The sequence below is a fragment of the Penicillium cinerascens genome (genome assembly GCF_028974065.1).
Source record: "Penicillium cinerascens strain IBT 15544 chromosome Unknown contig_1_segment0_segment0, whole genome shotgun sequence".
Taxonomy (NCBI): Eukaryota; Fungi; Ascomycota; class Eurotiomycetes; order Eurotiales; family Aspergillaceae; genus Penicillium; species Penicillium cinerascens.
In genome coordinates, this window is record NW_026695287.1 from 1,525,948 (window position 1) to 1,538,087 (window position 12,140).

Sequence of the window (12,140 nt, forward strand, 5' to 3'; positions counted from 1 at the left end):
GCAAAAAAAGGCCACCAAATCACGGTTGGGATAATAATATCGCACACCAGCTGAGGATCCCCCAAGCATCCCCCCCTTTTACCACGAACCTTGGGCATTTCTTCCCCTCCCAACCGCTCCCAAGCTCCCAGGTTTCTTGAGTTCCCACATCCGGTGCTATGTACTACACCTATGGCTTGAGGAATTTTTCTACCTTACACCTGGACCAAAATGACCTTTCGGGCCCCCTCCCCTCGCGACATCTGCGCCACGCTCCCCCCTACCCTGCCCCATCTACTCTTCCTCCCGCTGATCTACCTTCTTCCCATGGACCACGTTCCGCTCTATACTCTTTGCTTCAACCCTATCTTGCACTTTCCCCCCTGACCCCGTGGGCGGAATTTCCCCCCTTTCATAAATCTTCTGTCGGCACCTGCTACCCGCATCTCACCCTATCTGCTCCTTACATGGCTTGTTTCCCCTGGATATTTGGCCTCACGGAATGCTTCTGGCCAGTCTTTGCTCTTCCAGGGCTCTCTACTTACAGAACAGCTTCTTTGAAGGCCCTGGATAACCAACCATATCCATATCCCTTCATCTGTGCTTCCTAACAATAACCTGTCCTCTATCGGGTCACAGTGGTACCTATGTATCTCACAGGTCACCCAGTCACACTGCCTGGGGGTGCATGGAAACCCGGATGTGCTTCGGAACCTGCTCGAACCGGGATGCAACGATCAGGATGAATCACATTGTTATATTGATACTAACGTTATTCTAGATGCTAACCTACTAACAAAGGAACCCCCTCCACATCGTTATTCGCCGTGCTATCGTACCCTTTTCCCATTCACTCCCCTAAGCATTTCTGGCCCGTGACTCCCCACCGGACGAGGTCTTCCCGACGCTGGTCCCTTTTGGGGCTAGCGTACTTTACCATTACCATTACCGTACCCCGGTCAGGTGATCCCCAGCATGCCCGGTTTTTTGTTTTCGGGTCGACCCTCTGCCCCCGTCGCAGGCTCAGCGCGACTCGGTCGGCGCTAGTCCTCTTTCGCTCCTCCTTGTTCGGGGCCCATTCGCTGCCTTAGGCCCGCCTCTCCTCCTCCAACTCGAATCACCCTCTTTTTCCTCTCCTTTTCTTTCTGCGCGTTTCCTATCTCCCTCAGATTCCCTCCATTTCATTTATTTCCGTTTCCTCCGTTCTCCTCACCATCTTGACACCTCGTCCTCTCCAACTTCCTCCCTCCACGCGATCCCGTCGCTCACCCTTTTCGCCCTCGACTCGCCCTCCTCCCTAGTCGATTCTGACGGTTTCTCACGCAATCGCGCCGGTTCACCACCCTTATCTCGAATCGCCTCGGTTCCTATTACCTAGTACACGCTTTCTCGCGTGTACTTTCGCCACCCTCCTCCTTCCACCCTTCTGGATACGGGGCTGGCGCATTCGGCCAGGATTTTCCACCTTCACCCATCCGCCCTCAACCATCCAGCAGCCATCGGGATCGATCCGGTTCTTCAGTAAAAGGGTGTCTGTGGCGGTGACTCGCATGCTGGTTTCGCTTGGGCCGTAATCGTCGACTTCCCCTCGCTGAGTGGTCTCCCGTCCGAACGCGTCTGGCTTTGACAAGGTGGGACTTACAGCGAATAACCTGCGAAAGCGGTCGTTGACATGCCCGTTGAATGGTGACGGCTCGGACACGCCATCCTCATACCCAAATACACCATTTTGCCGTTTCCCGAGAGGGGGTAATCTGTCAGACTATGACAGATACCTCCTCCCTCGCCATCACGCACGCCACAACGGATCCGTATCCGGTTCCCGCTCCTCCAGGCTCACCTCTCGCCAACGGCGCCATCTCAGACTCAGTCGCCCCCGACGAAGAAGAGCCGTACACCATCAAGTGTATCTGTCAGTTTGACGAAGATGATGGTAGCACGGTATTCTGCGAAGGGTGTGAGACGTGGCAGCACATCATCTGTTACTACCCAGACAAGCGGGTACCTGATGTGCACAACTGCGTTGACTGTGAGCCTAGGCCGTTGGACCACCGCCGCGCTGTCGAGCGCCAGCGGCAAAAGAGAGTCAAAGAGCAGAGCGAGGACGGGGACCGGAAAAAGCGACCGAGTGCGAAGGCTCCAAAGAAGAAGGGCAAGGAGGGCGATGTGAATGGATTTGGTTATCAGCGAAGCGAGTCAGGGGCGCGCGATCAGCCCCCGGCCAAGAAGACCAAGACTTCCCATCGCTCATCCGCGTCCGTCAGCGCCTTAACTGGTACACCGACCCTCCCCTCGGAGACCCGAAAACGACGTTCCTCTACCTCCCTCGCTCCTAGTCCCACGAAATCTTCCGGCCCTTCCATCCCGCTGTATTCCAACGAATTCCTTCACCTCTACGACCGAGACGATGAACATGTGGACATGGACAGTAATCTATTTGTTAATGTGAGTCTAGTGGGCGATACCGCTTCGTGGGTCAAGGATCCGGAGGCTCTAGCGCGCGTCACCAATGGGCGCGCCGAGAATACGTTCAACTGGTCGGATGCAGCCTTGGATCGTTCGCGTTGGCCAGCCTTGACCACCGACGTTATCACGGACTCCAGCCTCGAGATTGGCGGGACGAATCCGACCTGGAAAATCGTGAAGACCCAGGACGCTGTGCAGAAAGATCAAATCGTGGGGGAGATCACCGGCAAGGTCGGCATTTTTGACGATTACTGTCTTGATCCCAACAATCGTTGGCCGGAGCTGCGGCATCCAGAACCATTCGTCTTCTTCAGCTCACACCTCCCCCTCTACATTGACAGCCGCCACGAAGGGAGTGTCCTCCGCTACACCCGTCGGTCATGTCGTCCCAACGTCACAATGAAAATATTCATCACCAACGATGTCGAGTACCACTTTTGTTTCGTTGCCAAGGAGGATATCCCTGCCAACTCCGAGATTACAATCATGTGGTATCTCGATGCTCAGTTGTCCGAGTCATCGAATGGTTTGGTGAAGCAGGAGTCTGGCGACAGTGCGACCGAGGCTGCGGCCATTTGCATTAGTAACACACTCGCCAATTTTGGAGGCTGTGCGTGTGAATCGCCTCAAAACTGTCTGCTCGCGAATTTGGATCGCCGACGGCATCCTAAACTACCCGAGTCTAGTGCCAAACTGACCAACGGTAAGCGGAAAAAGGCCAAGACCAAGTCAACCGCATCGCCACGAGACATGAGTCGCGCATCCATGAGTCGCGCGGGAAGTGAGACAACGAAGCATCCGGAGGATGATGATATCGCTGCGGAATCTCGATCCACGTCGGGTTCTGCTCGTGGACAACCCCGTAGCCGGGACATGAGTCCTGTGCTCCCGGAGTTGTCCACCCGTGAAAAGCGCAAGATTGCGGACGCTGAAAAGCACTTCCAGCAACTGGAACAGCAAGAGCATCGCCCTACGACGCAAAAGAAAAAGAAACGCCTTAGCGGGCCATCAGCGCAATCACCAGATGGAGTGGTAAGCTCCACACAAACCGGATACTTTCCCTCTCAGCCGCGGTCAGCAAAGTCACTCCGTCTTGATACTGCCGGCCACTCTCGCTCTCCCACTACGGCCCTATCACCTAGGTCTTTCCTCGTCGGTCGTCATGGATCACCTCGGAAGACCTCCGGATCTAATACACCTTTTACCCGCTCTCCTCTCAACCGCCCCACGTACGTGGACGCCGCGATCCAAGCGGATCTCAGTGATCTTGATGAACCGTCAATTCCCGGCCCATCACCACGCACTCGTTCCGTGTTCGTCCCGATGACACTGCGGCTCCTGAAGCGGTTCAGCATGGATCGGATGAGGTCTGAAGAGGTTGCGCGACAGCAGTTATCTTCAGCAGGCTCTGATAGCGTGGCCCCGGCAGGATCTTCGTCTCCTGCCACGGTCCGATCTCCTATTGTTGGTCACGACAAGTCTGACTTCACTATGGCCGACGCGGACAACTTGCAGAAGCCCTCGACGCCGGTCGGCCCTGGTGATGTAGAGATGCAGGATGCTTCTACCAATGCCGAGTCTGATTCGCTCCGAGGTAATCAGGATCCCAGCAAGCCGCCCGTTCCTCCTCCGTGGCCATCGACTCTCGCCCACAACACCCGGCTTCCAGGGTCTATCACGCCAGTTGACCACGGCAACCTCCGCGTCACTATGCCCCCTCCATCCAATATCCCCACAGTTCCTCCTCTCGCGGCCAGCCCTGGAGCTGCGTCCAACGCAAGTCTCCCGTCTCCCATCACATTCGATATATCTCATCATGCCACTGTGCCCCCGCCCGTCTCGGCTGCACCAATATCAACCCCTGCCAAGAAGAAGCTCAGCCTCGGTGATTATCTCAACCGAAGGAATACCATGACGACCACTCCGACCTCGGAAAAGTCTCATGTCCAGGCGGCAACGGTTCCGGCTCCACCGATATCGCCTTCAACGCCAGGGTCAGGACCAACGGCCATTGCAGACGGTGCCCAGACTCCCCCAAAGGCGTCCCAAGACGCCAAGGCTGAGGAGTCGTTGGAATCTCCTGATGTAGCGATGAAAGACGCCCCTGAATCGACGCAACCACACATCCCCTCCATCTCATCATGACTTGTTCTACTTCCGGGTGGTAATGGCGGATGCCGAAACCTTTGGACTGACGTTTTACGACCCCAAAATCTTTCTTCTCGCGTGACTTGATTCGGCCCCTACTGAGAGGGCCCGGCGTTCGGACTCTATGGGTTCTCTTTTTTGTTTTTCGAGGCGCACTCGGCGTGTCAATGGATATGGGAAGGATGGTTACGGAAATACCAGGAATCGGTTTAGGGAACTTCGACAGGGCTGCCCCAGTGCAGTGATCCTCGATCTTCATGATTTGTGAAATTATGTACCGAGTTTTTTTCTTCTCTCCTTCGATATGGCTTACCATTCGATGGTACAGGATAGCTTGTATGAACAATATGTTGATATTTTTCTTCACTTACCTTTCTTCGTCTTGCCTATGGTAAAACTTGATCTAGGCAATCATCCCACACCGCGGTATATTCGTTCGTCGTTGTAAGGCCAGTTTGCCCTGAGAGCACGGGGGCTTCTTCCACGACCTGTCGATGTACCGAACATTGCGATCAAAGATGCTACTATGCTACTATTTCAAAGTACTATTCGTCCACCATCAAATGACCATCTACCTCTGTCAGAACTGACATTGCATGACTGATATGACACTGAAAAGTGCCATTGGCATTTTTGGTCTAGCGGTCGGATCTCCGACAAGCTCCCCCGCGATGAGGGAGCATCGACACTCTTCAACTTTGGAACGTTCTTTGGCTGAACACTCTCTCGTTCAATTCCCACCGTCCTCTCCCTTTCTTCGATCCTGCGGGTCCTTTCCCCTACCAACACTCTCTCGAGTCCCAAAAGCAACCATGGCGGCTCAAGCACAGCCCCGCATTCTACTCATTACCCTCGACAAGGTAATGCCTGAAATAGACGAGGTCTTCGCAGATCTCATACACAAATTCTCAAAAGTAGCGCAACTCCAACGAACCCGCAAGCCAGATGCTTCCCTGAGAGTCCTCTCCGAGAACCCCAAAGCCGTCTTCTTAACGGATGGAGCTCTCAGCAAGCCCAAATACGCATCACTCTGGGATGCCGTGCTCGAATATGCTCGGAATGGCGGGACGGTCATCTGTATGGGATGGTTTTCATCCAGTGTCAGCCCCCCGACATCAAATCATTCTTCGCCAAGGCTGGACTTCCATGGGAAATGGCCGGCTATCATCGCACCACCGTCTCTCTGAATCGGCAAGGCATTCCTCGCGACGTGACCCTGGCTTTGCAGCCGTCGTACAGCCAGAAAGCTATTTTCCTCAAAGGGGTGGACCCCAGTCTGTCATGGTATAATCCCACGAGTGATTCGACTACACAGTCCATGGTCTTTGACCCGGAGAGTGTCGATACCACGACGTGTCCTGTTGCGATGGCGAATGTCGGTGAAGGAAAGCTGGGATATGTCGGTGATGTGAACGGCGAGCAAGGGTCGACCCTTGTGGTTCTTGCAATGAGTGGGCTTTTCTCAACGGCCTAGTCAAAAGTTGCTTCAATGTGCTCGAGTCGTCGGTTCCTAGGTATTGTTATGCAACCGAAAAATAACATTAAAATAAAATGCATGTCTTATGTCACCCTGGTCTGAGTATGGATTCCCGGTATAGAAGGGTCCACGGTCTAAGAATCCAACTCATTGGGCCTAGATAGTAATAACGATGCGCGACAGGAAAAAGCTAAATAAATAGAAAATAACAAGTTAGTTACCGTCCAATGCCCAAACGCGGCTCGTCTGAACCAACCACGTTCCTCGGTCTCCGAGTCTCCGCATTTTCCCGAGAAACGTCGGGACGAAGTCCGCTGCATCGTCATCGCGGTGCAAAATTCTCGATGAGTCAAAGGATTGGTCGAGCTTGAAAGTACCACATTCTCTCTCTGTCTGAATTTTGATTCATTTTTAACATCATTGTTTTGGGAACAAAGAATATGAAGCAGCGCCACCATGAGCGCCTCCGATGAGTCTTTCGCCTTGAACGAGGCCCAGTCACGCCAAACACAGGAGTTCGAGATCGAGCAGCTAGCACTGCCATCGGCCGATGGAGGCAAAGCTGCCTGGTTGATGCTGGCATCATGTTGTCTCATCCAACTGCCAGTCTGGGGTGAGCCTCAACCCGTGGAAGACTGAAGTATACACAACTGAGCCACAACTAGGCTTTTCCACTGTCTTCGGTATCTTCCAAGAGTACTACACCACCCACAGTGTTCTCCAAGGGAACAAGGGGAGTCTTGCAACTGTTGGAACTACGTCAAGTGTACGTTCTCTCGAATTGTTGACACGACTCCACGCTGATTTGCAAGGGCATTCTCTATCTTATGTCACCGGTGACCTTCACCTTGCTGACCCGGTATCCATACCTGCAAACCTACTGTGCTCCAGTCGGTCTGGTCATCACAGTGAGCGGGTCGATTCTTTCTTCCTTCTCGAAGCAAGTATGGCATCTCATCGCCACCCAGGGCGTGATGTGCGCTATCGGCAATGGGCTCCTTTGGAGCCCGAGTTCGCTGTATCTTGATCAGTGGTTTGTGCGCAAGAAGGGTCTTGCATTGGGCGTGATGTGGGCTGCAAAAAGCATCACCGGAGTTGCTCTGCCTTTTGTGGCAAATGCTTCCCTGTCCCATTTTGGTTCGAGTGCGACCTTGCGGGCTTGGGCTGTTATCACGGTATTATATCCCTGCTTTGGTGTCTAATCTGCAGCCTTTATCGAATACTCATAGTATACTACAGTTCATATCAACGGTTCTATCTTTGCCGTTCATGAAACCCCGGGTTCCAGTGTCGCCCTTCTCCTCGCCTCGACGCTTGGACCTTAGCTTCCTACGACTGGCTACCTTCTGGATGCTGCAGGCCGGCAACATTATTCAAAGCTTTGGATATTTCCTCCCTTCGACATATCTCCCCTCTTATTCGACCACGACAGTCGGCTTGCCAGAAACGATGGGCACGATGCTTGTCTCACTATTCAACGCAACTTCCGTCTTCGGCGGCATCGCACTGGGAATGCTCTGTGATCGCTTCGAAGTCACCAATATCCTCCTACTCTCCTCAATAGGATCTGCATTATCCGTGTTCCTCTTCTGGGGCATGGCTGGCAATGAATCGTCTCATGCTGGCATTGCTCTACTTACTCTCTTCTCTATCAGTTATGGCTTCTTCGCAGGTGGGTTCAGCTCCACCTGGTCGGGAGTGATCACTCAGATCAAACATGACTCCTCTCCATCCCTAGAAACTGGTTTGGTATTCGGCCTGCTTGCTGGTGGTCGAGGTATTGGAAATGTCGTGAGTGGGCCGTTGAGTACATTGCTGCTCCGCCAGGGATCCGTGAGTGACCCGCATGGCTCGGATGGTGCGACGGGATATGCTACCCAGTATGGGACTTTGATTATTTTCACCGGAATTACGGCCTTTTTGGGTGCCTGGAGCTGGATGTGGCGGTATATCAGTTCTGGGATACGTAGTACGTGTTGAGTTGGTTCCAGGATTGGACGAAACGAATCTTTACTAGGCTGCTTTTGAAGAATCAGTTGCCGAACACTATCACTGCTGTTTTTTTCATCCTCATAGATTAAACAAATCTAAATTCATAGTAACTCGCAATTCCAATTGTTCGACAAAAAAACGGACTACCATTCGCAAGTCACGTGCATCGACCTTCCATCGCGCACCCGCGAATTTCCAGGCGCAACTTCTGGCCGAACTCCCAATCCTACTGCAGCTTCTCTCAGGGCGCTGCTCCCTTCATCACCATCATGTCGGCAGCCGACCCAGCACTCCAAGACCCCCTCCTCTCACTCCGGCGCGCCATCGCCTCCGGCAACCTCCCGACGCCGACGACCTCGTCTGAGCTCACCGACGAAAATGCGACAGACGACCTAGCTCATGCGACACATCTCTACTTCGCACAGCCAATTCCTCAGGCACTCCCGCTGGGAACAACAACACGATTTGTCTCCGATGCAACGAAAGAGGCTGTCGACCTGCGCAGTATCTTCTTCGCGTGGCAGAAGAAGGATGTCGCTATTCCCGAATACTTTGCCTCGGCGCAGGAGCTGAACGAAGCCCTCAAATCAAAGGGAAGAGAGGAGCAGGTACAGAATCTTGTTTTCCTCGAACGTCTCGACCTCATTACCTGGCTCGAGGGCGCTTCGGATGGAAGTGACCACATCAAGCCTCTCGAGGGTGCTGCTGCTGCCGCCGAGGCGGCCGCCGCGGCCGCTGGTGCAGCTCAAGCTGATGCGTCAGCTGGGATTGCTTCCGGTGCGACGGGCGGCATTTCACAGGTGCCCAGTGGTCCGGTTGGCGCTGTATCGGGCGGTGCTCCGGGTGGTCGTGCGCAGAAGCCGATTGATCCTCGGCTGCAGGAGATCTATAATGGAGAACGAAAGACCGGAGATCGGAATACGGTGCTGCGGGGAATTAAGCCTACAGTAAGTCGATTGCCTTGAGAGCCTACAACGGAGCTAATTGCGTATCAACAGGATTTCTCTCACGTCCGCAAGAGCGCCGAGTTGTTCCTAGACCGCAACCGCAACCGCTCCGGCCAAGCAAGCGCCAAACCAGGCAGCAAGAGCTCATCAATGGTTCCAGCACCATCAGCAGGACTCTCAATGCCATCGTCCCGCAAATCCAACTCGCGTCCGGATCCAATCATCCTCCTCTCCCCCTCCGCCTCCTCTCTCATCCGCATGTCGAACATCAAGTCCTTCCTCCAAGACGGCATCTTCGTGCCACCAGACCACCCCACCCTCAGCATGTCCACCGAAGCCAATTTTATGGAACTCAAACGGCCACTGCGCATCAAAGCCGACCCGTCCAACCCCAATGCCGCAGCCATTGGCTCGGCAACCGGTGGCCGCGGCCCCAAGCCAACCAAGTTCATTCTCGTCGACGGCACAACCAACTTCAAGCCGGAGTACTGGTCCCGTCTCGTGGCTGTTTTCACGACCGGCCAAACATGGCAGTTCAAATCGTACAAGTGGTCGTCTCCGCCCGAGCTCTTCAAGCATGCAACAGGTATCTATGTCGGCTGGCGCGGCGAGGAAGTGCCAGCGCAGGTAAAGGGATGGGGCCGTGGTGTGGAGAGCTTTGCCGTTGAGCGCTGGGACGAGAAGGGTGGTATCCATGGAGGCGGACGGTGGAGGGACCGGGAGATTGTGGAGGGTATTTGGACTGCCATTGAGGAGGGCATGAGGCTGAGGGGTTGGGGATCCAAATAGATTCTGATTCCTTGTTCTTTTCTCTGCTTTTCCTATATCCTTCGATTCCCCTCCGTCCTTCTGCGGTTACTTCTATAAAATGGAATTTGATGACAATATGACATAAGTCGCGGTGCGACCTTTTGGCGTTGGTTGGGAATCTATAGATTACATTTCATTTCTTCTTGCCTTGTAGGTGTTTATTTGTTCAATTGGTTCTAATGACCTGTTATATTAAGGGCATTATTCCACACACACCCCCTCTCTGCTTGATTTCTTAGGCTACTAATATTTCTGCTAGATAAATTATACAATTCTAGTTTATAGTAAGACTTTACAATTTCAGCCTATAAAATCGCTCTCTTCGTATATAATCCAATGATTGTATACTTCTAACTACGCCTCTTAATATACCCTAATCATCTAGCAGCTCCCTGACTTCGTTAATAGCTCCTAATTTATATCCCCTTTGAGAATGAGTGGAAAAGATTATCAGAATTTACTACCATTTTCTACGTCCATCATCCTTTCATCTGATCACCCCCTTCTTTTCTCAACATATTTCTCAACAGGCATCTGAAAATATATAGTTGCGATTGCTTGCACATCGCCTCGGCGAGGGGTCGAGGTGAATGGATTACACGCACAGACTATAAAAACATGGGATCAATGAGTGAAACTATCCACACTGCGGCCACCTTGGGCTCTTTCTAAGCTGCATGACAGTAAAATGAGAGAATTTCCCGATAACATAGAGCCCCTCAGGAGAATTGACATCCAATCAGGCAGCTTTCAACCATGGAGCTCAACTAACTGACTGCGGGTTTCGGCCGTTCTTAGCAATGGGACACATGTTCACAGTATTATAAGGAATGACGGAGCGTACATATTGTCGGGCAGAGTTATGACCACTTTTACTTATGCAACTTGGAACCTTCTTCGGCTACCAAAGTCATGGCCTTGCTGTTGGTTGAAAAGATTGAGGCAGAGTCAATTTGTACAGTTGTATTCGACCGTGAAATTTGGAGCTTGCGAATGTGTCGGGTGAGGAACTTCCGTAATCCAAGAGCTGTCTGTACGAGCGAGTCGCGTGGCAAAGGAATATTGGGTCTCATCACTGTGTTGAGAGCAGTCATATTGATGGAGTAAGGAAAGAAACCTAGTCATCCGCAAGTATAGAGAGACAGGCGAGAACTATTCTCTTAGAAAGTCTGACACAAGAACGGACTATTTAATAGTCACAGAAATGTTTCTCGTGTGAATGGTCCACTACCGTGTGAGGTGTACTCCGGTAGCTGCAAATTCCCAGGTGGAAACCAAGTAGTGTCTAAAGCATTCCGGACTCCGTATGATCATACAAAAACCGGAGTTCAGCCAACGAGCGGATGCCACTAACCGGAGTTCCACAACGAGGGGATGTACATTGACCGGAGTCCGGAGTCCGGAGTAGAACCCTTAACACCGGGCAAGCGCTCAATGCCAGGCACAAAGTAGTTTAAACAACTACTTCCATCCATGGTTTCACCGGCCGTGGATGCATCGCTCGGGAATTTGGGACAACAAGCACCATCGTGACGGAGATGATCCTCTCTATTTTTGTTCTGGCGTGAGGTCTGGGACCGTGACTTTTCGCTTCCCTATCAGAGATGTACGGAAGGGTCCGGATTCTACAGTTGGGAAACTTGATATATTTGATCTTTAACATCACCGGAAGCTTTAGCCAATCCACCGCGCAGATTATCATCTTCCGATTTCTCGGTGGCTTTGGAGGCAGTGGTCCGTTAGTGGTAAGTCATTCCTCGTTGTTGCACGGAGGGCTTTGAAAGTGCGCGAATGTTCAAAAGGGTTAATTTGGCCTATATTATGTAGATAGGGGATGGCATGCTAGCAGATATATAGCCAGTATACTAAAGAGGCAGTAGAGTGGCGGTCTATAGTCTAGTACCTCTCTTCGGACTAGCCATTGGTCCCATCGCGGGTGGTTTTATCACCTAATATACGATATAGAGGTGGACGTTCTATATTATGTCGATTATCAATGGGCTCGTGGGTATATTTAGTGTCTTCTTCCTAAGGGAAACCTACGAGCTATATCTACTGAAATTAAAAGCCTAGAAGCTTCGAAATCAAACTGGAAACCTAGCTCTTTACGCGGCCATTCCTACTACTTAGAACCTAGGCTATTATCTAAGCATTGGGAATCTATATGGCGTTTCTCTATAGATTAATATATCTTATGCTTGCCACTTTCCTAGCCCTCTAGCAGGATGTCTACGACGAGAGTGTGTCGATTGGAAGCCTAAACTATATTTCTATAGGGAATAGGTTACTACTAGGCACTCAAATCGGGGCCCGACTAAAGG

The 12,140-nt window shown here is 52.1% G+C and overlaps 5 protein-coding genes across 5 annotated transcripts; 4 read left to right on the top strand and 1 right to left on the bottom strand.

The window, feature by feature from the left end:
* Positions 1-1,743: 1,743 nt before the first annotated feature.
* N7498_002118 (putative PHD finger and SET domain protein) lies at positions 1,744-4,590 on the top strand (the record flags this gene model as incomplete). Its single annotated transcript, XM_058449180.1, has 1 exon — positions 1,744-4,590. One exon carries the CDS (start codon positions 1,744-1,746, stop codon positions 4,588-4,590), a length of 2,847 nt encoding a protein of 948 aa, XP_058311524.1.
* An 815-nt stretch (positions 4,591-5,405) lies between these two features.
* Positions 5,406-6,067, top strand: N7498_002119 (uncharacterized protein; the record flags this gene model as incomplete). The annotated part of the gene is made up of 2 exons (XM_058449181.1): positions 5,406-5,663; positions 5,693-6,067. The coding sequence occupies 2 exons, from the start codon at positions 5,406-5,408 to the stop codon at positions 6,065-6,067; spliced, it is 633 nt and encodes a 210-aa protein (XP_058311525.1).
* A 459-nt stretch (positions 6,068-6,526) lies between these two features.
* N7498_002120 (Major facilitator superfamily domain general substrate transporter) lies at positions 6,527-9,798 on the top strand (the record flags this gene model as incomplete). The annotated part of the gene is made up of 6 exons (XM_058449182.1): positions 6,527-6,683; positions 6,736-6,836; positions 6,883-7,245; positions 7,310-7,950; positions 8,262-9,009; positions 9,061-9,798. 6 exons carry the CDS (start codon positions 6,527-6,529, stop codon positions 9,796-9,798), a joined length of 2,748 nt encoding a protein of 915 aa, XP_058311526.1.
* Positions 9,799-10,691: 893 nt separating this feature from the next.
* N7498_002121 (uncharacterized protein) lies at positions 10,692-10,913 on the bottom strand (the record flags this gene model as incomplete). Its single annotated transcript, XM_058449183.1, has 1 exon — positions 10,692-10,913. One exon carries the CDS (start codon positions 10,911-10,913, stop codon positions 10,692-10,694), a length of 222 nt encoding a protein of 73 aa, XP_058311527.1.
* Positions 10,914-11,423: 510 nt separating this feature from the next.
* Positions 11,424-11,892, top strand: N7498_002122 (MFS general substrate transporter; the record flags this gene model as incomplete). The annotated part of the gene is made up of 2 exons (XM_058449184.1): positions 11,424-11,564; positions 11,785-11,892. 2 exons carry the CDS (start codon positions 11,424-11,426, stop codon positions 11,890-11,892), a joined length of 249 nt encoding a protein of 82 aa, XP_058311528.1.
* Between the last annotated feature and the right edge of the window lie 248 nt (positions 11,893-12,140).